Raw genomic sequence first — 26,085 nt, forward strand, 5'->3', positions numbered from 1 at the left:
ATACAGAAGTACAGAGTGGTTCGGGCTGTAAGGGACCTTAAAGCTCATTTAGTTCCATGGGCAGGGGCATCATCCACTAGGCCAGGTTGATCCAAGCCCCATCCAACCTGGCCTATGACGAGCTACTTTGATCAGCAGGCTCATGAGAAGTCAGACTGCAACATCCCAACATTCACTGGTGAAGAACTGCCCTCTCACACAGACTGAGACGTGTCAGCACTGCTGTTTCACTAGTTACAGGGCACCATTCGGTCCTTTTGCTCTAGACTAAATCAGGCACCACCAGAAAACTCAGCAGATCCAGCAAGAAAATTCCTGTTATCACAGGCTTTATGAAATGATTTACCACTCAATACTGCTTTCAGCCATCCAGACACAGGATGCCAGGTTCATTTCAGTAAATCATACCAAGGTGAATCATAGAATAGTTTGGGTTGGAAAGGACCTTAAGATCATCCAGTTCCAACCCCGCTGCCATAGGCAGGAACACCTCACACTAAACCATGTCACCCAAGGCTCTGTCCACCCTGGCCTTGAACACCACCAGGGATGGAGCATTCACAACTCCTCTGGGCAACCCACTCCAGTGCCTCACCACCCTTACAGTAAAGAACTTCTTCTTTAAATCCAACCTAATACAGCATCTGGTCTCTGTGTCCTAAGGCCTGTATCATCTGACTGATGCCTGACTGTATATGAAGTGCATTAACACACACTCAGTGCAGTAGATATGTCCTTCTATGCATTTTGCTAGGGCTTAGCTCTAGGGCTGGTAGATGACAGTATTAAGGTACCTGCCTACAGCTTGCATTAGGAAGAGAAATTCCACAGGCGTTAAGAGTAAGAAAACTAAGACCAGTTTTAAACAAACAATGACACAGGTTTTCATAACAGCACCTTTATGGAACACATGGTTAGCTTTAGACAAGTGCCAGGTTACATGAACTTTCAGTCCTCTATATAAAGAAAGCAATCCCAGCTTTAGTCCACCTCGATATAACTTGGAACACTCATTTATAGACACAGTGCTTGGGCTATTTCCACAGTAAAAAAAAGGGCTTTCCATTACAGTGCTGGGAGTGGTTAACAAGAAAGTTACCTTCTTACATTCTTTTCCAGAGAATAGTAATTCTCTTCCATCATATCCCAATGTTACTAGGATTTCAGAACACACAAGCAATGCAATTGTAGTTAAAGAGGAACTGTAAGTAACGTAATCTAAAGACCAAATCATTTTCATCATTACAGACAATTGTAAATATATATTTGCAAGGGAAATGAGATTCATTTGGGGGAATAAAAATTCCATCTCTCCACAAAACAAACAGAATTCCTTGCCAGCAGCGGACTACACTGTGCATGGCTCATCAGCCTTGAAAGTCTGGACTTCAGGCATATCCAGCTACGTGGATCAACAAGCAACCCCTTCAGATCCAGCAGCTTTGGTTTAACGGACGGAAACTTTGGCCTAGTGTTCAAACAAACATAATTGCAACAAACAGGTAAGACTGGATTTTGTAAAAATAAAGCCAAGTGTGATACTTGCATAAAGTCAGTGCCTTGATCCTTAAAAGCATCTCTAGAAGTGACTTTACCTGAAAAACGGGCAGTGCTTAGGTTACAAAAGAGTATTTATGCTGATGGAAGAAATGGCTCTGCTTCAGGAATTCAACAGATGAATCAGATTTAGTAGTAGATTTATTAATTTGCTGGGATTTACAAGGAGGTAATAATGTCTGAAACCAAGGAGACATCAAAACAGGTTTAGCCAGGAGGTTTATGGCTTCCAAGTCAAATTCATAGACCAGTGTCAGTCCTTTGGGCAACTGAAGATTAGCAGACAAAAGATAAGCGGAAGCCAGGTGCTGCACTGATGTCTTGGAGACAGTATTTCAAAGTGTCTTCTCTTACAGCAATTTCCTTTTCTCAAACTCCTGCAAACAGCACACAGACATAACCAGTGGGGGTTTGGGGGAAGAGAACACTTCTATCACTATTTCATTTTAAATTACTTTGCATTTATCTTAGCAAATCTGATTTTAAGCATTAAACACTACAATACAAAATGTATACTGGAGAAAGGAGAATAAGCATTCACCCACTTCACATTAACAAACCAGCTATGAAAAACCAGTAGTGTTAGTCTGCAGCCAGCGACTGCACTGCTGTCAAGGAACCATTTGTTCTCAGGCATAGCACAACAGGCTTGAGAAACACTAATTCTATGTAAGAACTGCAATAGCATCCTAACAGTAAAGGACTCAAGCCAGGGAGGCATCCAAGTAAAGATAATCATTGCAGTAAAGGAAAAACAACAGAAAGGAAGAATCCCACTGCAGCCTGTGAGGATGCTGTACTATACAGTTGGCACACGGAAAAAAGAAGTACCTAGCACAGCTGAATTATACATCTCCCCTAGGTGTGAAGCAATGCCTTTTTTCTGATATGCATTAAGATAAGCAAGTAATCCTATTCTGTACATAACTTTTTCAGCTGTATGTATTCAGCCATAATTCTGACTTAGTACCTAAAATAGAGAGACCTCCATGCTAAGGCTCTCTGACCTCAAATGCCCTGCTTTCAAAGAGTGCTTTCATACGTTAATTTAGGTTCTTTACATCCAGAAAATAGAATTCAACAAGTTGCTACACTTCAAAGCAAAATGTAATCTCTATTTTGCTGTTGACTTTTCTATAAAGGCAACACTAAGTGGGCATATTATCTAAGTAATAACTGCAGCTTGTTCAGTCAATAGAGTCTTTATGTTTAAGTTCAGAGCTGCAGAATAGCTAGGTAACAGATGCACTCCCAACTTGCACTCCCTCAAAAGCAGCTGTATGAGTACATATACCAACTCCCAAGCAACGAACCTTGTAGATGGTGCTACCTAGCTGAGCAGGAGACATGCTGACAACAACACCAGCACTCTGAAGAGCTGCTATCTTCTCTTTAGCTCCACCCTTTCCTCCAGCAATGATTGCTCCAGCATGACCCATCCGTCTGCCTGGAGGAGCAGTCAGACCAGCTATGAATGACACTACAGGCTTGGCATTCGGACCCTGTGAAGAAAGCAAAGATCCTGTTACATGGGGGAGCAATTCCAGATGGCATGTTTATGTATTTATTTTCAATATAAACTAGCCAGGCAAAGATATTAAACAGGTAGAAACCTCAGACAACACAGAATCAAGAGTCTGAGGAGCATGGAATGCTTTCTCTCCTGATCATAAACCAGAAGCAAGCCACAAGGATGATAAGGAAGCTGGAGCACCTCCCGTATGAAGACAGCTTGAGAAAGCTGGGGCTATTCAGCCTGAAGAAGAGAAGCTGTGTGGAAACCTCAGAGCAGCTTCCACTATCTCAAAGGGGCTACAAGGATGCTGGAGACAAACCCTTTATTAGGAACTGTAGCGACAGGACAAGGGGTAATGGGTTCAAACTTAAACAGGGGCAGTTTAGGTTAGATAGAAGGAAGAAGTTCTCTACTGTGAGAGTGGTGAGGCACTGGAATGGGTTGCCCAAGGAAGTTGTGAATGCTCCATCCCTGGCAGTTGTTCAAGGCCAGGTTGGACAGAGCCTTGGTTGACATGGTCTGGTGCGAGGCATCCCTGCCCATGGCAGGGGGGATGGAACTGGATGATCTTAAGGTCCTTTCCAACCCCAAGTATTCTATTCTATGATTCTATGTTTCTTATAGAGCCATGTATATTATAAGAAACAGGATGTTCCTACTCATGTCATTACAGGACTAAAAAATCTAAAGATGACATTGCTCTCCAGACAGATTTCATCTGGACAAAGCTCGTAATTTCAACCCTTTAATAAAAGTATGACTTCGATTTCTTTGTAAGTAGAAAGCAGAGATTGAACTGGGTTTTCTCTGACATGGCAAAAGGCATTGGCTAACTATCCAGGTGTCTGGATGCAAGTTGCTTAAGACTTACAGAGTTATTTTCTTTCAAAAATGCTGCTGCATCTTCTTCAGCATTTCCTCCAATTTCCCCGATCAATATGATCCCCTCAGTATGAGGATCCTTCAGGAAGACATCAAGGCAGTCGATAAAATTAGTTCCATTGAAGGGATCACCTCCAATCCCTGAAAAAGAATTAAAACCACAAAAAAAAAAGAGACTGACTGAAGATAATGATGCTGCATTTACAATAAAAGCTTCAAAGTAAATTTCAGTATGAAGAGCATTCCCAAAGGCACATAAAAGGAGCAGCTCTGATGGCTTTTCCCAAGTCAGAATATGCCAAATTCCTGCTCCAAACATCTACCCACACAATTTACAAGAAGCTTTGGTATCTGAGTAATCACCTTTCAAACCATATGCAAAATATGATGCCTTATACAGAGGCTCTGTATAAGACACAGCAGGACCAACAGCCCAGCTCTAGAATCTTGCTGTAAGAAAACTGAATTTACTTAACATACCCAACTAAATGCCTCAGAATGCCCTATCCCTTTATAATATCAAACCTCTTTGGAAAACCTGTTTCCAAATTGACATCATGTTTGCTGGCAGTTCTTTGTTCAAATCTCTTGTTTTAGGCTTCTATTAATCTGATGCAGAAATGGTAATAGAGAAGGGTTATACTCTTCACAGCACACAGGGATCTCAGTTCTCAAGATAATGCCATTCAGCAATTTCTGTGCTTGCAAAAAGACATTACTTTGGATTTCTTCTTGTAAAGAAGAAGCAGATTAGTGTAGGTGCAACAGGCTGAGGAAACCTACCAACACAGAAGGACTGCCCCAATCCAACTTGCGTTGTTTGATGAACAGCTTCATATGTCAGGGTTCCAGATCTTGACACAATACCTTCAGGAAAGAAAGGGTGATAAACTTAATACTAGCATAGTTAAGCACATGATTAGAGGCAGCTGGTCTTATATTAATGAAAATCACTTTAATAAACTGAACATGAGATGCCAGGTTTTCCAGAACATCAAAACTCTATATCAGACTCTGTCTATACTATTTCTTGGTAGGCATTTTGGACAGTTAATTGTCAACTGACTAAACCTGCAAACAAAACAGAAGAATATACATCTTGTCTTGTATGAACGTAGCTGATGCATTGACTTGAAACAGCTCAACAGTTAAAAAATAATTCTATATTAATCCCATCTCCAGTATGGCCAGGCATACAAGAGATCCTCCAGAACAGAAATACACTGCACAATGAAAGTCAGCACTATTAAGGTGTATGTTGCTGCAGTTCACTGCTCTACAATACACATTCACCATCTCCATTATAGTATTACAAGAGACCACAACCCTAGTTTTAAATTCAGGATGGAAGGTAATACACAGCCTAGCTCAGGGGCAAAATATTTGCATGGGATTTTGGTCATTTTTCCAAGTAAAGATTTCTGTTAATACTACAAAAGGGAAAACAGAAAAGGTCATCATCTTCCATCTACTTCAAGCCATCTAAGAAGGAATATAGTAAGTGTATTGCATGAACAGAAGTATACGACTAGACAAGTAAATCTGGTTTTATCAAAGGCTTATGCTGCTGGACAGCTCAGATGTCTACTAGCAAAGGTTTTTTTCCTTGCTATGTTTGCAACGAGCTTCCTGTTTACTATCAAGATCAGATTGCCTCAGAGAAGCTACAGATAAAGGCCCAAAGACTGTATTTATAGCTTGCATCCCAAAATTAACAAATGATTCCTGGACACCTCCAGTAATAGAAAGCTGGGAAGCACATCACCAAAGGTCATAGTGTTAGACGAGGCTGGGAGGATGGCAAAGTTACATATTTATTCCCTGGCCCTTGGATCACCACAGAAACATTTCCAGCATTGGTGGGAGCACCTGGATTTAGGATTTCACATTTTCTTTCACACTTGATGTGCCTCACATTCAGATTGTAGTAACCTGTGCCTACAAAGCATCTCTTGTAGATACTTAGAAAATCTGAACAGAACTCCGATTCAGAAGGGAGCCCAGGGCAACATCAGTTAATGTTATCTTTTACAGTTATAGAGCAATGCCTTGATGGTATCTATAAAGGTAACTGCAGTCACCTGGTTTTCCAGTTCCAGGTTTATGGGTACTTCTGAAAGCTGGAGGTGTAACACCAGTGTTAATGCATCCTCCAGCATTCACCAGGTACAGCTTATTGTCATGTCAGAAGTGGTTAAGTAGCAGAGACAGTTTGTTGTGTTAGAAAAACTGCACCGAGTCCACACAGGTCAAGAGCACAGAACAGGTTTTCCCCACAGGAAACACACTCTTCATCAAGAAAATGGTAATGTTGGAAAGGGTACTGTGTTCAAGTTAACCTGGTTACTTCATTGGCAGACAGCAGCAGTGAGTGCTGTGCTGTCGACAACGTTTTTGAAGCTCTATTTAAGTACAGAAACCTATTTTGGAAGAATTTTCTTTATAGCTCCTGAACATCATTATTTTTAAAATAATCAAGTTGTTATTTCTATAGTTTAGAACAAGGATCCCACAGAAGTCAAGGCAAGAGGCTTGCATGCCACAGGGGGTGTAACTAACATATGATTATGAACAAGTCACTGCCTTTCTGACCTTATTACCACTGTCTCAGAAGTGGGTACATTTGTCACTCCCATCCATCATGCTGTAATTGTCCAAATTATCATGTTATAAACTTGCCTGTAATCTCTTCTTTCTGCTACAATACTGAGCTCACTATAGGTGTAGGATCTTAGTCCTCAGGAGCCAGGCTTTTGGAACAAACAGCATTGGAGAGCTTAGCGCTCCTAAATCCCAAGGATAAATGGAAGTATCCTCAAAGAAGAGGGTTAAGAAAATTAAGTCAGTGACATTACCTAAGGAAACTTCCAATTGCTTTGCCTCTATCACCAGTACTCAGTGCTTGCTATGGCTGACTGACTGATATTTAGGCTTTCAGGATTGATAATGGCAAACTTCACTCACAAACTGAAGGACAGACAAGCTGTTATACAGTGTGTTAATTGTCTTCAGGGCAGGATGTAACTAGCCTCATGAGTAAGAACACCAGAGCACCATACTTTAGCTTTAGATGATGCACAAATATTCAAAAACTCACCAATTCTTCCCTTCTTGTGAATGTGACCAGGCATGATACCAATTTTACATTCTCCAGGCTAAGGAAAGAGTGGGAGAAGTCAGATGGAACACTCAAACCATCACTAAGAATGGTTCAGCCTTGGAGCAAATCCAGAAGTCACTTACATTGATGACTCCAGGGCAGTTGGGACCCACTAGTCGAGTCTTACTTTGCCGAAGCAGTCTGTGTTTAACCCGAACCATATCCTGCTGGGGAATACCTTCAGTAATGCAAACAACTAAGGGCATTTCTGCATCGATTGCTTCATTGATCGCAGCAGCAGCAAACGGAGGAGGTACATATATAACAGTGGCAGAAGCACCGGTTTGTTCTTTGGCCTACAATGGACATAATAAAAAGGGTATTGAGTATTTAGTGGGGCTGAAGAGAACATGTGATAACTAGTTATTTAAAATACATCCATCCACAGCCATAAATTAAGTAAACTGTTATGGATTAACTTACTGTAATCAAGGCAAGTGTTAAATTCACTGAAAATGGGATATACACAGCGCAACTAAGGGACTCAGAACTAACCACTGGCTGGAAAGGATCTGCCCCATGAACGCCATCAGAGAATCACAGACTCATAGAATGGTTTGGGTTGGAAGGGACCTTAAAGCTCATCCAGTTCCAACCACCTGCCACAGGCAGGGACACCTTCCACTAGAGCAGCTTGCTCCAAGCCCCTGTGTCCAACCTGGCCTTGAACACTGCCAGGGATGGGGCAGCCACAGCTTCTCTGGGCAACCTGTGCCAGGGCCTCACCACCTTCACAGGGAAAAACTTCTGCCTAATACCTAATCTAAACCTAGACTCTTTCAGTGTAAAGCCATGTCTCCTTGTCCTACCCCCACATGCTTTGTAAAAAGTCACTCTCCAGATTTCTTGTTGGCTCCTTTAGGTACTGGAAGCTGCTCCAAAGTCTCCCTGGAGCCTTCAGTAATCCAGGCTGAATAAGGCCAGCTCTCTCAGCCTGTCTTCAGAGCCTTAGGTAACAGTTAGCTAAAAATTCATCATACACACCAAAATCAATGAGAAACTAGTTGCATGCATAAAGTAAGTGTATCAACCTCACAGTGGAAGCCAAACTCATGGTTGACCACTCTGAATGCTCCTGCTTTTACAAGGCTTCTACTTCACTCCATGCACAGTGACATCTACGGCCTAAATGTCTCTTCAGTGTAAGCAATGACATAAGGAGTCCTCCAGCAGCATCAAAATGTTTGCCCTCCAGTCACTGCTGCAGATTACCTCCTTCACAGAATTAAACACAGGCAGACCCAGATGAGTTTTCCCCCCTTTCCCTGGAGAAATTCCTCCAACTAGATTGGTGCCATAGTCCAATGCCTGCTGGCTGTGAAAGGTGCCCTATGAGAGAGAAAAGAAGTAAAGTTAAAAGGCATGTAATAGGAAACGAACCAAAAGCAGTTGATGTTACCTATAATTCTGAAGGCAATTTATAGCACTTAAATTTACAACAAGAAGGGAAGCTTTCACTACATATATACCATCACCTATTTTAAAGAGCACATCATGTTTTAGATGCAATCAGAATATGGTATGCTTTTCCTTTTACATCAGAGCACTGTGGTTGCACACTAAAGTGTATTTTGTTGTGTGTTCCTAATACACCTGCAGACTTAGCAGCGACATTTCATTTCCCACATCAAGCCTGGCAGATGACAAACACTGTAATGAAAGAGAAGAAATTTGCATTCTCATCCATAACTAGCTGATACACGTAGTAAAAGCAGCCTTCTCCCCTTGCAAAGGTGTAAAAGAGGGGATGTGAGAAAACTATTAAGTATCTTGAAATAAAAGCAGAAACTTAACTCATAGGCATTGACATTCAAAGGCATTTGTGAAAGAGGCACTTCTACAATTATAGTTTTTGTGGGTTCCTGCAAAACTCCTTTTACTAAGAAACCCTTTCAGGTGGTTACAATAAAAAGGCTGAAGACCAGAAGGAAGAACAAGAAACAACAGTAATGTAATAGAGGTGACTCAAACCCAAGTTTTAAGTTTGTACACAAGTGAAAAAATACCTAGTATGATTGAATATGAGGGTCTATTTGGACCAGAGAAAGGAAACTACACTGCTGAGGGGACCTTCCTGATCATGATATTCAGCTTCCCATCAACATAGTCAAAGCCAGCGTATAGTCCATTTTATTACATTTTCCAGCCAATTAACTTTCTGAACTGAAAGGGTGACAGAAAAAATCTTTTATATACATACCTGTTTGCCTGTAAAACCCTGACAGATAACCTTTGTATTTTTGTTAACATACAGGTTTTTCCTTGATGCTGTGTAGGAGCAGTGTCGTACGCCATTCTGTTGCACTAGAGAGAAATAAAATGAGAGTGCAAACCATTAATTCACTGCTTTGCTAGTCAAGATCATCCTACGGAGTAAGTGCGTATATATTAAGGCTTATATCAAAAGATGAATTGATCCAGCAGCTCACGTTTTGAAAAGCAGCCCTGAAAGCTGCATTCAGTGCTTATCATTAAACACCTGCAGTTCACTCTATCAGCGTGATATAACAGTTTGCTAGGAATCATAGAATGGTTTGGATTGGAAGGGACCTTAAAGCTCATCCAGCTTCAACCCCTGCGACGGGCAGGGACACCTTCCACTAGAGCAGCTTGCTCCAAGCCCCTGTGTCCAACCTGGCCTTGAACACTGCCAGAGATAGGGCAGTCACAGCTTCTCTGGGCAATCTGTGCCAGCGCCTCAGCACCCTCATAGTGATGAATTTCTTTCCTAATCAGGCTAGGTATTTCTCATATTGAGTACTTAATATCAGAATTCATCACAACAAACAACAGGCAGAAACTTCTTAACCATTATTTTCATTTGCAAATGACCATTCTCCATCCTCTAAGAAACTCTGCACAAAGTGACAAAGCAGAACTAAAATCCCTATATCCCAGAGGCTGTTACATCAGTACCATGTTATACCTCCCACGAGTGTGGCACAGCCTATACTAGACAGTGAGAGGATACTGAAGAGGCTGAAGATCCCTCAGCCCAGGTGAAACCTAATGCCAAGCAAGACATCCAGCAGGAGACCTTTTTTCAGTGGATGCCTAGCCACAGGAGCCTGGGCATCACTTGGGCTTGTGAGGAAAAAGCTCACCAGAATGCTTCTATAGAATGATTTTCAATGTAATTCTTACAACTCTGATACTGAAATACAAAATATAACAACACAACTACAGAAAAAGAGCACAATGCATGCTGCTATCAGAGAGACAAGGAGAACGACCGTATCTCTGCTGAAGGGAAAGATGTGTTGACATCAAGTGATTAAAAAAGTAATGCAGAGAATGTCACCAAAGCTTGAGATGAGGAGGAAAAAGAGGTCTTCTGGTATAAAAAGGATGCACACATTGCCTATATTCATGGCCATATGCTTTTTCAAATACCAGTTTTGAGGGGATCAGAACTGATTTACTCCCTGCAATGTTTTGTGCTTAGAGTGAATACAGGAGAATCCAATCCTAATACAGAAACTGATACCAGAGCACTACTTTATACCTCTTCAGCTCCTTTAAAACATTACCACTTTAGATTTAAGGAAGTAAAAAGTGAAGTTGAAACAGAAAGATTCTGAATCCTGCTCCCTGGATTACAAGGGAGGGATTTTTTTCTATTTATAAACATTTTGTAATAACACAACTTCTATGGAGTAATAAAAAAGTGCTGAAAATTTAAGATCCATGTATAAACGTTTCTATCACAGCTACACAGCATTCTTCGGCAAGTACCTTTGCCAAGTAAATTTTAGTGATACGCTGCTTTTATGCTTTAATTCTATTCCAAAAGAGTGAGAAGGAAAACAAAACCATGCCAGAAGAAGCCTACAGACAACAGTGCTACTGCTGAATCTAAAGTCCTTATCTGTTCTCAGAAAGCACTGACAGCACAGTGCTTCAACTCCGACCACATCCTGCTGTTCTTTGAGGAGCTGTGGCATCTTCAAACCAACATAAAGGGGAACTCAGCTGGATTTGAAAGAGAAATGTATGGACAAGTATGCAGTAAACTTGTAACACAAGTGGTGAAAGGGTATGCAGGGTTTTAACCCAAATCACATCTTCATCCAAGAAGAAATACAAAGCAGTAATGGATAAAACATGTCTGAAGGCAAGATAATGAATAGAGTGATGAGGCTGGCTGTAGAGAAAAGTCTTGCTACAGCTACAGAAGATAGGACAGTATGGTCTTTGTACTTCGCCAACACCTCAGCCTTCTTAGGCAAGGTTGCAGTGCCCTGTGCTGCAACACCAAGCCATTCAAACACACAACTGGCAAACAACAGCCTGCCTCCAGCAAAGGAGACACAAAAGAAGCAGAGAAACATCTGGGCTGCTGGTTGGGAGAGCAGGGCATCAGTCTACCTGATCCCAGCCATCCAGGCAATCTCTCCTGGGCATGAGATGTGACCAAGTGAAACCCAACCCTGAGGAAAGCAGATGATGATCCCCTTTGTAGAGGGAGATGTGACCAAGTGAAACCCAACCCTGAGGAAAGCAGAGGATGATCACCTTGAGAAGCTACTACAGCAATGATCTACCAACAGCAACGCTCTGCAGAGCACGCAATGGGCTTCCAGAAGTGCATGCTTTGAAAGCCCTCTGATGTGTCTGCAGAGGTAAAGAATAAACAGGCAACACTAAACTAATTCAAATCTGTATTTTACACATAGTGTCTGTGCTACACCTTTCTCTTTACCATAAAAGCAATTCTACAGGCCCAGTTCAGCTGTCCATTCCACATCTATTTTCAGATATCTATAACCTTGCACAAATATGTTTCTGAAAGCTCAAGTTTGTCAATTCTCAGTTTTGAAAGGACTATAGAAATACATTTTTCAAGGATAAGAAGCTCTTGGGCATTTTCCATGCTATCAAAGTACCAAAAAGAAGAGGAAAAAAAAGGCACTGGTCACTAAAAGACAGATTAAATTCTACAGAGCTTTGTATGGATTTACTCTTGAAAATTGCATGTACCCCTTATGTTACTGAAGAGTTCTGGTTCAGAGAAAATAGGGCTGGTTCAAAAAAGATTGGCTATAGGCTTGAGCAGTTTACAGTCTTAAGAGAGGCAGTTTAGCATGGACACGCATCTATGAAGCAATATATTTATGATATATACATATGCATATCAACTTGCATTTTCTGGGCTGGATGAGTGAGTTTTGGGGTTTTCTTAAACTCGCATGACACAGCTCTATGTTTCTGTTCATAGCTCTGTCCGAAGCAGAAAGGTTTGCCCAGTTATCAGCACAGCAGGGGCATCGGTCAGGAAGTTCTGCTCTCCATGGCACAAACAGCAAGTCCTGGGTGCAAACAGCTGGCTATTTAAATACTAAGAGGGATACAAGATGAGAAAGAAACAGGTGGGAAATGGAAATGGCATGCCTAAGTTCACAGCAGATAAGAGTCAGAAATAGAACCCAAGTTTCAGTTTCCAGCCAGGACCTTCGTTCACCAGCTCGTACTGCTTTACAGCGGCCAACACCCGTTCACACAATTGCTTTTACTAGGCTAAATTTGGGTGCCCAAGTGTAAAAGCATGTTGCTAGAACAAGACAGGAGGGAAAAAAGGAAAAATACAAAAAAAAGAAGGAAAAAAGTTGTTGCTCTTCAGCCATGAACCAGTAAAAGCCAAACTCACTGCTGATGCTATTTTAATGCACACGTCTAAATTACAGGCCAAGTTACAAAGGTGCAGGCTCCAGATGAAGTCCTAGAGCATAAGGACAAGTCTTATCAACCCCAAATCAGAGTGGAAATGCTTTATTTTATCAAATCAGAGTTGTGACATAATACATTGCTGTGCCCAACAAAGGCCTGTTATAGACTTTTAGTAAAGAGTATTAAATACAAAACTGGATAATCTTTTCCAGGCAATCCTTTCACTTCTGCCCCATCCGTGTTCTATTTTCCATGCTTTGTGGTTTTAAAGAGTTCTACAAATAATAAGATGCATTTATCTTGGCTTTCCAGTACTTTCGCTTCTATGTAGCTACAAAGAAACGCACTATGGCAAGAACCTATTTTCATCTATTGGTACAGGACAACCAAATAGTTATGAAAAGTGCTCAAATACCAAAACCCTGTTGTCCCAAGATAGACTTGAAAAGGGAGAGCTAAATTTAGCAAAGGGGTATGAGACTGTGTACCAAACATAAGTTGTTTTACAGCAAAGAAACCTTGGAAGAAACTAAGGGACAGACAGGCTGATGGTAGTTGCTCTGGCATTTCCAGGGAACAAGGCCCCAGCACAGCCCGGAGCTCACTGCAATACAGGAGGAAAATGCACCTACGTTTGCTTCTAAGAGAAACCCCACAATCTGTAGCTTTGAGAATGGCTCTAACTTGTGTATTACAACTAACTAGCCTGAAAACCACCCTATTATTTATAATGAAGTCCAAACATGAATTTACATGTTACTAAGAAATCTGACCCATCTACAAGCTATTTAAAGCACTCGTTGAATGTAAATACTGTTTACACAGAGCTTTCAGACAACCCTTGAGCAGCAGCACTTCCCAAGCACAAATCTCATTTAAAACATACAGCCCAAGCTATATTTTACAGAAACACAGAATAGTTCATGTTGAAAAGGACCTTTAAAGGTCATCTAGTCCAACTCCCAGCTTATTTGGGTTGTGCAAGCCACACAACAGTACAGATATTCAAGGCTAAACCTTTTTCTCACTGAAACTACCTGTTATTTTCAGGACTTCTTGCAAGATTTCCTAGAGCTATGGACAGGAACCCAACAAAGTGCCTCCCTCTTACCACATTTATACCAGCCCACCCCAAAAAACAAGTAGAGTTTGGAAGCTGAGCTAGTATTTGAGGGTTCTCACAAATGAGCACAATACAAAAGCAAGGGGAAACAGCAAAGATTCCTTTCTAGGAGGACGTGAGCGAATGCCTACGTTGCTACTTCTCAAAGTAACAAGTGAAATTCTTCCTCGATTACTCCCTGAAATAACCAAATTTCATTTCCATTACCTATGTCAGGAAAGAAGAAAGCCTTAGAAATCATACAGGCTCCAATACAAATGGGGAAACTAGAGGCTCTGGGGAAACCCAGGGAAGGAAGGAGGCCTGAAAAGCTCTACTTAAAACACCAAGAAGTCTGTTTTCCACACACAGATTTCCCCTTTTCCCTTATTTTCCACCAGTTACAGACCTTCCGTTTATTTCTGAGAAATTCTGTCAATATTTTGTACATGTTCAATTTGTATTATTCTGACCATCTCTTTTCTTCTTCCTCCACCTACAAAATCACAGCCTGAAGAGGACAGAACAGAAACAGCTCTGGACAGCTTCTGACATTACAGAAGAGTAGAGACACTTAAAGTTTGGCAAAGACCAAAGTGCTGCAGGAAATGTCAGAGTTTAATGACAAGAAGCTTGATATTAACAAGAACATTCCACCAGGAGTTTCCCATCCTAGTTCTTTATTAGGTTTTAGTTGTCATTATCAGGCCGTATGTTCATACACACAGTTATGTCTGAATAATTCTCTCCCCTCCCCAAACCATTCTACAGAATTCAGCCTTAAAGATACCAGCTACTTTAGGAGAAGCTGATCCTTACTCACAAGGAAGTTTTCATGCTATTGAAGGATTGCTCAAAATATCTTACTCTTTGGATTAAGAAGATTATGTGCTCAGAGGATTTCCAGGTATCGCTCCCTGGCCTCTCCCTTCTCATCTTGCCAAGTTCCTGTTAATTATGGAAACCCCTATCTATGAACATGGTAGGAATTGAGGAATTTAATTAATGAAGCTGGAAACGACAGATGCAATGACTATGCTACACCTACCACATTGAAACAAAACTGGGACTAATAGGAAATGACATTCAGAGAAAAACAGCCCTTTCAACACTCCTCTCTTTCCTAATCAAAATTCCCCACTCCTTGCACCTTTGCTCTGGAGACAGGACGAGAGCTGGTCTTGTTCAGCCAGAAGAGAAGGCTCTGAGGAGAACTTACAACAGTCTTCCAGTGCCTAAAAGGGATCACAGAATCATAGAATAGTTAGGGTTGCAAAAGACCTTAAGATCATCTAGTTTTTCAACCCCCCTGCCATGGGCAGGATCTACAAGAAAGCTGGAGAGCAGCTTTTTACAAGGGTGTGTAGTGGCAGAACAATGGGAAATGGCTTTTAACTGACAGAGAGGAGAGTCAGATTAGATATTAGGAAGCAATCTTTTACCATGCGAGGGTGGTGAGGCGCTGGCACAGGGTGCCCAGAGCAGCTGTGGCTGCCCCATCCCTGGCAGTGTTCAAGGCCAGGTTGGACACAGGGGCTTGGAGCAACCTGCTCTAGTGGAAGGTGTCCCTGTCCGTTGCAGGGGGTTGGAACTGGATGAGCTTTAAGGTTCATTCTGCCTTAAACCATCCTATGATTCTATTGCAATAGTCATCACCGGCTACAAGGTCCACAGAAGACACAATGGCATGTTAAAGAACAGCTTTCTCCCAGATCTCTGAAGCTGAAACAAAGTGAAGCACCTCAGTGAACCTGCAGGTCCTTGAGGAAATAAATATGGTCTTTACAGCACAAAGCAACTATTTCTTGTAACCAGCAGACTGTTTTTCCCCAAACCTACCCCACTAAGAACATGTGCAGCTAAAGGTGTGTGAGCTTCCCTCTTTCCCCACTGCTGACATAGAAACAATCACCGAATCCTTCAGGTTGGCTTGTTATTTCTGCAGCAATTCTTCACCAGGGTTATTCACATAATTTACTGTAATCTTTTAATCTGCAAGCTCTCCAAAGCTTTCTAACATGCTCAGAACATAAAATCCCTAATCCTGACTCTTCCAATCACAGCTGAGGTGCCCATAAAGACTCTTCAAAGTGTGGTATAGACCAGCACAGGTCTTACTTGACTCTGTCCACATACAATCAGTGCTCTGAACTGACCTTTGAGCAAACATTGACATACTTCATACTACGTTTTCACAGCTTCCTGAACTGAACCTTAGGGGTACACGTCCTGCATGTTTCCTTCAGAATCAACAAAACCAGATATTGCATCTCTTGCAACAGAACACACTAGGAACTCATGCTTTTAAATCACCAAGAGAAGCAGATGTTAAGTATTTGCTACTGAAAACACAGGTACAAAGTCCAAATTTAAGGTTTCAGCAGCTTTTTGTCTCTTTGTAAAGAGTATCAAACTAACAAAGGTTTCCAATGAAGGCCTATTTCATCTTGCAGGAGTTTCTTTAAGGCATGAACTGTTGCAAACAGAACACTTCTTGAACCACTTACACTCCTACTTCTCCTTTACACCCCCAAAATCGTTTTAAGCACTCTTCCCTGAATACTGCTACTTCTAAAGGGAACAACGTGAGGTTTTAAACACATAAAACTGCACCCAAGAGTAGCTTTGCTGGGAGTACCAATTAAACTAGACTGTAATGCTACATTCCCATCTGTTCCCCTCCATCAGAACCAATTCTTATCAGACTCAGGGGAGTCAATTCAAAGAGCTGACCTGGCAGAACTTGCACAGTAAGAAAATACAGCTTTCCGCTCATAGAGGACAAGAGGTAGGAATGGATACCACAGGGGATGATGGTAGGTGTGCCACAGGAACAACTCAGCTTACAATGCTGTGGGATCACATTACTAGACCCTGACCTGTAAGTTACCATCATACCTGGACAAAACACACTGTGTGCAGCAAAACGAGGTAGGTTTAAGCTTGCCCAAGCATTCTTAGCTGCAAGAACCACGATTAATGCACCAATCCCTCAGTTTAGATCCCAAGAAGCTGCTCTTGTGCCTAGGCATACCCATACTGATTTCAGTGAACGATGCAGCTTTAACTGCACAAAAAACACACTGAAAAGGGAAAACAAATAAAAAGGCATTTTATTTTTAACTGTGATCTTTAGAACGGCACATATAAAACCTTTCAAGCTGAAACAGGAGTCTCAGACTGCCCCTGTTCACAATTAAAGGCAAAGAACCTTACTCCTGACAACAAAACCAACTTTACCAATGCGTATTGCAATCACAGCACAATTCAGGGCCCTCAAGAGGTCTCTAATCAAAATCACAGCTCGAAGTGCCCAGATCCAACTCTATGAGCTCCCTCTGGCCCTCGTCGAGTGTTTAGCAGCTCCGGAGACACAACAGCGAGAACAACTCTTTCGGGTCCCCATCCCTGCGGTGCCCACCCTCAAAGTAGGAATTCTTACTAACTCTTAAACCCAGTTTTTCTCTCCCCTGCCCCTAAAGGAGCCTATCCCCGCCTTCCCTCAGCTCCAACGAGCGACGACCGGCTCTGGATAACACCACCGACAGCCCCATCGCCTGCGGGGACACAGCCCCACCAGCTCGCCGGTCTCCCGAGGCCCGGGCGCGGCGTTTGCCCGCCCATACCGCGGGGTCGAGGCGGAGCGCTCCCCTCACCGGGTGACCTTGCCCCGCCGCAGGCCCGACCCCTTCCCTTCGCCTCCAGGCCCCGGCCGCACACCCCCCCACAAACCCCCTCATACCCCCGCGGCCTAGAGCGGAGTGCGGAGCAGGCCGCGGCGGAGCGCGGTTGCCAGGCAGCGGGGAGGGCCCCGCAGCGCCCGCGGCTCGGCGCTCGGGGGTTGGTGCCGGCGGGGCGGTACTCACGGCGGAGGAAGCGGCCCAGCAGGCGGGCGGCGGCGCGGCTGCAGTGAGACATCGTCCCCTTCGGCAATGACACCGGCCCGGCGGAGCGCGGCGGGCGGCCCTGCACGGCGCCTGAGCACTGCCCACCCCGGCGTGGTGCGGGGCAGCCCTCCGCGCGGATTGGCTCATCGCAGAGGCCCCTCGTTGGTAGAGCCAATCAGAAGTGAGGCAATTGGGGAGGGACGGGGATGCGCGGTGCATTGTGGGTGTTGTAGTCCGAGCCGTGAGGTGGTGGCCGGGGTGATGCCGGGAGGTGAGATGGTGACGGCCGGCCCTGATGGGTTAAGCTCGGGCCAGCAACAACTCTTGATGGCTGTGCTGTGCCTGCCCGTTTAAAGTCACCAATGTGCGTGGATAAATTGGCAGTAAAGGCGAAGAGAAGCGTTCCGAAGGGGTTGTAGCTGGAGAGGCTTCATGCAGATGTCACAAATAGTCAAGTTTTGGTGTCTTCTAATTGAGTAAGTGATATATAAACCCACATACAAGTTAATTGAGCGATCCAAGTGAAATATGTTACCTCAAAGAGGGTAGATATAGGCCAGATAATACGGAAGAAATGCTTCCCTGTGAGGGTGCTCAGGCGCTGGCACAGGTTGCCCAGAGAGGCTGTGGCTGCCCCATCCCTGGCAGTGTTCAAGGCCAGGTTGGACACAGGGGCTTGGAGCAACCTGCTCTAGTGGAAGGTGTCCCTGCCCGTGGCACGGGTTTGGAACTGCGTGAGCTTTAAGGTCTCTTTTAACCCAAACCTTTCTATGATTCTATGCTGCCTGACCTCTTTGATAGTGATTTGCTTGAAGCACTGTAGAAAGAGAGCAAAAACCCCGTCCTGACAGTGCTAAGCAAGTGCTGCAAGACATGAGGATACAGTGATGGTCCTGGGAAGAGCCACACAGCTGTAATGGGCAGCCTGTTAAGAGAAAGACCTGAGCACCCACCACTTTATTGGGGTTGAATGGTTTGAGGTTAAATTTCATTTAAAAAATGAAAGAGAACTGATAATCCACTTTCTCATTCAGCATGGACAGTTTACTTACCTGGGGCAGGAAAAGGAGTGTATTTGAATAAATCAAAGAGCACAGATCTGAAACAATAATTAGTGTTTTCTTTCCTCCCTACACAGGTTCTTAACAGCAGCATTTTCTGTCTGCTAAACTTCAAGGGACACATATTCTGGAAGAGAATGTGGTTAATGAACCACAAGACAAGGAGTTTAAACAAACATTCACAAGAAGAGCATGTGTCAGGGACAGTGATTACAAGAGAGGCCTCTCCAGAGCAAAGAGAGTGTGTGTGTGTACCTGAGACTTGCAAGAAAGGTAGAAAAAATCGGGGAAAGCTGTTAAATCATTTATTGAAAAATAAAGTTATTTCAGCCATGAGTAGATTGGCCTCAGATCGGTGTCACAAGAAACTACTCAATGAGGCTTGCCACAAGGGGTTTTAAGATGCTTTAACTTACACACATGAGCTTTAGATGCAGGTCAGTTCATCACCTGTGTAAACAACGTGTGTCTGTGAGCATAGATGGGGCAGGTGGCAGGTAGAGTCAAAAGTATTCCTTCAGGACAAAACTGAACGTGCATAGTCATACTCTGATTTCATCCTGATTAATTCATTTGCTTCACGGCATAAAACAGAGTCCAGGATGAGGCAGTAATAAATAAATGAAGCATCCAAATGTTCAGCTTCTTATGAGGTATAGATAGATAAAGGAGGACAAATACACTGATTTTGTATGGGAAACACTCACTACTTAAGGATTTATACCTGGATCCAGTTCCAAATCATTTTTTCCTTGCCTTGAGGCATTCACTAAGACAGTTGTGGGGATTAGAGAATTGGACACCATTCTATTATTCTGTATACGAGAAGGTTTTGCTTTTAGGAGTTTCTCAGCAAAACTCTGTTTTTAGGAGGGGAAGAGAAAGAAGCTGATGTAGAAAATAATAACACACAAAAGGAATGAATGAGACTGGGTAACAGAAAACCAAAGGGAACGATAAGAACTCCAACTGTTTCTAAGTGACCCCCCTCACCTCGGTTCATAGGTGGCAGTGACAGGCAGGACTGTCCCACTGCCATGGGTCAGACTGAGACCCACTCCCTATCAACAGGGAGATCTGGAGCTTTTGACCCCAGCTAAATTACACAGTGGGTTATTCCTCTTCATATTGAGCTGTATAGTGTCAGAAGTCCATCTGCTGAATATCAAATGCACTTCAAATAACTTAGGCATGAGTTCAAACATGACAAAAGACGGACAACTGCATTCCTTAGTGGTTTTAGTAGGATCATGTAAGATGAGGGTTTGGGTTGTTGCTTTGTTTGAGTTTGTTGGGGATCTTTAAATCTCAGGAGCGGAAATATCTCTTCAGTTACTTGCATTGAAAACCTGAATGCATATTGAGGCTTTTTCATCTTAATATTGATGCAAGTCATCATCACTCAAACAGTAAAGTTTCAGGGTATGGAAACCAGCTGTACTATATGTAATTGGCCAAACATCCATGGAATCGAGAAAAAATAAACCTCTCTTCAGTTGTTTTAAGATTTTGGAAGGTATCTAACCTTTGGGGGGTTGGAACTGGATGTTCTTTAAGGTCCCTTCCAACCCAAACCATTCTGTGATTTTGTGATTTAATGCAGTGGTTTGGTTCCTGTCAGAGAACACTCTGTCTCACCAACATTAACTGATATAATCAACTGCCTAGAAAGAAACCATTCAGTCCAGGAAGGAACAATAGAGCAATTAGCAACACTCAGCTAGCAGTAACAGGCTGCCTTCCAAAGTTCAGAGCAGACTCAGTTCTAGTGGGATGGCCAAAGGATTAAGAAAGATTTGGGTATTTAATCTAAGAACAATAATTTCCAACCACTGCAGAAAGCCCAAAGGCCAGATCAGGGGTAGGATCGCTCCCTAATGCATTTTTAAGCAAGCAACTTAATTTTAAGAGCAATACAGATCCAGGAGCTGAGCAATCATGCACCCAGGGGCAAACTGAACTCTAGGGAGAACATTTAGCTTGCTTTCTTACTCATAGTTGGGTTTTAATCCTATTTGAAAGCAGTTCTTCCTGATATTAAACACAGGGCTTTCTGCTTAGTATCCCTCCACAGAGGACACGACCTTCTGCTAGTAACAAGCCCAAAGGAGTATCACGTTGATGTAAGCTCCAGCCACATCATAAGACAAACCCACTCTGTCTGCTAACATTTTTCCTTGTTTAGATGAGTGATTCAGTGCATGCATAAAATGCAACTTCTGTTGGCAGTTGCTTAAAACTAATGATAAAACTTTCCTTGTTGTAGATAGTGGCAGGACAGTAGAGGGACCTGAGTGTGGTGCTCAGCGGGCTGCATGCTTCCTCAGCACTGAAATAACTCCATCTAGTTTCTTCTCTATAAATCATTGCTTCATTATCAGCCAAAAAGTGTAATGTAGATAAATCACTAGCCCCTGAAATGTCTGGGTTTACTAGTGCTAAGAGTAGCAAAAACCACTTCAGACATCCAGGGTTTTCAGGGTGTCCTGTTTATAAGCCAGAGTCCAGGTTAGATAAGCAAAATAAAACCTGACTGTGCCCTAGGCACTGGCACTTGGAAACAGCAAGATAAAGTAGACACCTGCACCAACACAGTGTCTCCCCATGAGGCCTTGATGGGTACAACAGGGATCCTCCAGACGTACCCACTGTGGGCTGCTTCTATGGTTCTGAGCTCTTTCTGCAACCAGTGAAGATTGTCCAGCACTGTGAGGGCTCCAAGAGAGGAATTCAACCCTCTCCTTGCAGCAGACACCTATAGACAGCATGGGAACTGTTGTCTGCTGACTGTACGAACGAGGTTTCCATTGGCTCAAGGAGAGCTGGGATAGCACAGATGGGGTCATCTTCCTTTAAATACTCTTTTCCCCTTTGCTGTGTGATCTGAAGCAAGTCCAAGTCCAGCTCTGTTATACATCAGGAGCTTATCGGAGCTTACTCATTATATTCAATAGATTTTGGCAGAAATGCTTCAGCAACTCCAGGTCTTAAGGAAAAGCTTGACATGTGATGGGGTTTTGTAGCAGCTCAGTGAGCTGCTGTACACGTCCCACTGCTTTCTCCCTCCTGGATTCAGGGCAGCCCAGCACAACGATCTGTTTATAGAAAACAAAGGGGTCAGACCTGGGGCTGCCCCATGGTGCTGGGCAATGTTCATGTCTATGAGACCTGCTCTTCCAGATGGTCAGGTTGTCTTGCTGCTCATGAGCAATGGAGCAGAGCTGAACATGGGAGGGGTTCAGTGCAAATTGAGCTCTCAACAGCCCTGCATGGGGTTCTCCTGGTGTCTGAGCAGGATACAGGATCCTGCAGAGCCTCGGCCATCCAGGAAGAAGTGGGAACAAAATGGGATGTAGGTTCCTTGAAAAGCGTATGCCAGCAAAGCCTCTCCTCGTGTCCTTGCAAAACCAACAACATAAAAGGTACCCAACTTCTTTGTAAAGTGGAGATTTTTCTTCAAGGCTTCTTCTTCTGCTGAAATCTGCTGTCTCAGCAGTATCCCTGTGCAAAGCTCTGCGGGACCGAGTTAATTGCTACTGAAATTCTTTGCTTCAGGATTAGCTCTTAAAATTGAACGTCTACAAACTGTAGGCAAATGCCTAAATTAAATACACAGGGACTAATCCTTTTCTTACATGCTTGCAGTTAAATTTGAGCACCAACACTGAAGGCACTCCAACTGCAGCACTTCAGACATTGTGGTCTCAGTGAAACAGATCCCTCTGGCTATATATCCTTAAAAGCTGCAGACACATCTTCATCTATATATCACACACAAACACACACACAAAATCAGCTTTCACTGAATATACCTATTTTTTACATTCTTAACGTTTTTTAGTATACATTTTTCTATGCATTCCTAAAGGTGCTTTGGTATTGGTGGCACCCCAGAGAATTAATGACATTCAAATCTGTCTTTGAAAGTAATTTCTGCTGTTCTTATATTATCATAGAATGGTTTGGGTTGGAAAGGACCTTAAAGATAATCCACTTCCAATCCCTATATTCTGGGTAACCTTTCCAACTCAGTTGTGGTGGAGGAAAGTGGGGGATTGCTGACCATCCCTACTCCTCCTTGGGAAGTACAGTCACCACATGACTAAAGTGATGAGAGCTTTTTTTTCCTGCAGCCCCATCGTAAAGAGCAGGGTGGTCATGAAGGCTTCTCCTTTTGGTCACAGGGTGGTCAGATATATATATATGTATGGTCATATTTATAGCACTTTTCTCTGCACTGAAATAGCCACAAGCACCACTAGATGTCACAACTGCTTCACTGTTCGACTTCTCTCCCAGCGCTGTTTCACAACAGGCTTGGCTGGAAAAAGACCTTAATCAGGTTAAACTGAAGAGCTAAAAACAGGGACCACACAACTAAGTGAAACCCAGGTTTTGTGCCCAGGAAGCGCAAGATACTTTAGGACAGACCCGTCTTGAGCAAGGGATTCTTCTGAAATCCCCTGGTTTCAGGCTCAAAAAGAGTCTGCAGCTTGTTCAGTATGAAAGAAACCTAAGGACCTCCCCGACTCTTTGAAGCTAGAGCTGAAAATCAGGGAGAAAGAGGTTTAAAGAGGGACACACAAACTTTGCTGAAGGCAGGAAAGCAAAGTGACCACAAGGATGTTATTTCCTCCTTTATTCTGATGATTTCAGTGTTGGAAGTAACTTTCCTGTACTTTTCTCTAGAGCTAGTGTATGGCATTTGCGTTGCTGTAGTTATTGATGCTTGTTGGCCCTGGACCCCACAAACAGCCACCTCCTCCTGCTGAAATAGTTAAGAAATAACAATATTGAACATAATCAGGCCAAATTCAGGGCATTTTCTGTTGAAGGCGGCTAATTATAGTGCTACATAGGTTGGCTATATCTCTGCCCTATATTAGCAAACTCTGGCAGAGAGGTAAACGATTGCAATGCAAAGGAGCAAGTGCAGTCGCTTTAGGCCATGTGAAGGTCAGGGGAAGATTATTCTTCCTCCTTTCCCAGGGATTTCTGTCTCCTTTGGTGTCATCCAAAGGAATCTGTTCAGGACTTAGCACTGAGGTTACCACAAAAGAAAACTACATGTTTTTCAAATGCAGGTTCAAACTAATTCTCTCTGACAGGCTTTGAGAGTGTTTTTCTTCCTCCTCCTAAACATGCTGCAGCCAATGCACCAGCCTGTGTCATCACAGAATCATAGAACAGTCAGGGTTGGAAAGGACCTTAAGATCATCTAGTTCCAACCATGAAAATAATAACAAAGCTGAAGATATGAATTCATTTATTCACTCTGTCATGACCAGTCATTGCTCCTGTGGCTTTCTTTTCCACTCCAGTGGCAATAGTTATTACAAGCAAAACCAAAACTGAATTCCTGTGAAATTGCCATTAAAGCATTCCCTGAAGGTAAAAAATGAAAGCCTAAAACCAATGAAAAAAGTTTAAAGAGAAAAAGAAGGCAAAAAAATAAGGGAAAACTGCTCATTAGAACTGCACCCCACAAACTGCAGTGGACAAGTTCAGTGGGGCTGTTCTTACTGGGCTGAATCTGGGTGCTTCACACAGTGATCGGCTGCTTCTTAGTGAGCTCATTTCTAAGAGCTTGGGCTGAAGAGCATTAATTCTCATTGCTATTTGCACACAGAGCAGGGAAGTTCCCTGTATCCACTGGGATAACTTGCCAGCAGTTCCTCTCCAGCACATTGCTGATGACCAGAGCTGACACCATGCACGCTGCCACCCATATAGAGCTGCTGTATGTGTTGCACATCACTATTCACACACCATCTATCAACACCCAAGCACAGCTACAGGCTGGGCAGAGAATGGATGGAGAGCAGCTCCAAGGAGAAGGAATTGGGGTGCTGGTTGATGAGAAGCTCCCCATGACCCAGCTTCAGTGAGCGCTTGAGCCCAGAACCCCCCCGTGTGCTGGGCTGCACCCCCAGAGCGTGAGCAGCAGCTCAGGGAGGGGATCCTGCCCCTCTGCTGTGCTCTGGGGAGACCCCCCCTGCAGTCCTGATCCAGCTCTGGGGCAGCAGCACAAGAGGGACGTGGAGCTGCTGGAGCGAGGCCAGAGGAGGCCATGGAGATGCTGCGAGGGCTGGAGCAGCTCTGCTCTGGAGCCAGGCTGAGAGAGCTGGGCTGGGGCAGCCTGGACAAGAGAAGGCTCCTGAAGGGGAGACCTTAGAGCAGCTCCAGTGCCTAAAGGGGCTGCAGGAAACCTGGAGAGGGGCTTTGGACAAGGGCCTGTAGGGACAGGCCAAGGGGAATGGCTTTAACCTGCCAGAGGGGAGACTGAGATGAGCTCTTAGGCAGAAGCTCTTCCCTGTGAGGGTGCTGAGGCGCTGGCACAGGGTGCCCAGAGAAGCTGTGGCTGCCCCATCCCTGGCAGTGTTCAAGGCCAGGTTGGACACAGGGGCTTGGAGCAAGCTGCTCTAGTGGAAGGGGTCCCTGCCCGTGCCAGGGATTGGAACTGGATGAGCTTTATGGCTCTGTTCATCCCAAAGCATTCTGTGATTCTGTGATTCTATAATCCAGCGATCCAGCCTAGCGTACACACCAGGACGGCCTTTCAGGCTTGACTCATCTGGCTACTCGTACACTGCATCCAAAGCAAGGATTAAACCAAGGGAAAACCTGATTGAACTTCATCCCTAGAATGGAGATGAAATGGAAACATCCAGAAACTTTTTGTCCCAAAACTGAATTCATTTTTCTGTGCCTTCAGCTAAATTCATTTATATCCTGAGTATCCTTTTCTAAAAGCTGAGCACTCATGAATCTCCATGGCCTCCCTCAGAGCACACTTTCATAGCAAGTAAGCCACAGCGTGGACTGACACGAAGAACCCTGCCTGTTTTCTGCAGTAGATCTAAAAATAATCTCTCTGCATCCTCCATTTAACATTCCGAATTTGGGAAAACTTTGTATCCAATCCTTTTCACTTTGACCCATGTCTACTAAAATTACATTGAAGTAGTGCAATACTTTGCTAAAGTGTTATCATTGCTCTCTGATAGAGATTGGGAGGTGGGAGGAGATACAGGTTTATTTGGGGGAGGCATTCCCAGGAGGTGACGGGTCCTGCCTAAAATAGATGGGGTGAGCCCATTTGGCTCTTTCCATAGGGCTCCATGTTTGCTCAAGCTGACTGCTCGCGTAGTTTCAGAGTGGGAATTTATGTGAGTCAAATCCTATTACTGATGTGGTAAAACTGGGAATAAGTGCTCCTGGAGCTGCTGTAGCTGTTTGATCAGCAGAATGGG

At 43.5% G+C, this 26,085-nt stretch overlaps 1 protein-coding gene across 4 annotated transcripts; it reads right to left on the reverse strand.

Annotated features, from left to right (window-relative positions):
* Positions 1-891: 891 nt before the first annotated feature.
* Positions 892-17,886, reverse strand: SUCLG1 (succinate-CoA ligase GDP/ADP-forming subunit alpha). 4 transcript variants are annotated; one of them, XM_080631290.1, is made up of 10 exons: positions 17,751-17,766; positions 15,327-15,606; positions 9,316-9,419; positions 8,328-8,444; positions 7,199-7,411; positions 7,053-7,110; positions 4,739-4,822; positions 3,945-4,096; positions 2,871-3,059; positions 892-1,934 (listed from the first exon to the last, which is right to left on the reverse strand). In XM_080631290.1, the coding sequence occupies exons 2-10, from the start codon at positions 15,382-15,384 to the stop codon at positions 1,908-1,910; spliced, it is 1,002 nt and encodes a 333-aa protein (XP_080487416.1). In that variant the 5' UTR covers positions 15,385-15,606; positions 17,751-17,766; the 3' UTR covers positions 892-1,907. The 4 variants fall into 4 exon arrangements, with proteins under 4 accessions (XP_080487416.1, XP_080487417.1, XP_080487415.1 ...); XM_080631291.1 differs by lacking the exon at positions 17,751-17,766 and adding an exon at positions 16,783-16,860; XM_080631289.1 differs by lacking the exon at positions 17,751-17,766 and adding an exon at positions 15,724-15,789.
* Positions 17,887-26,085: the final 8,199 nt, after the last annotated feature.

This window comes from Psittacula echo (assembly GCF_963264785.1).
Source record: "Psittacula echo genome assembly, chromosome: 1".
NCBI classification, from domain to species: domain Eukaryota; kingdom Metazoa; phylum Chordata; class Aves; order Psittaciformes; family Psittacidae; genus Psittacula; species Psittacula echo.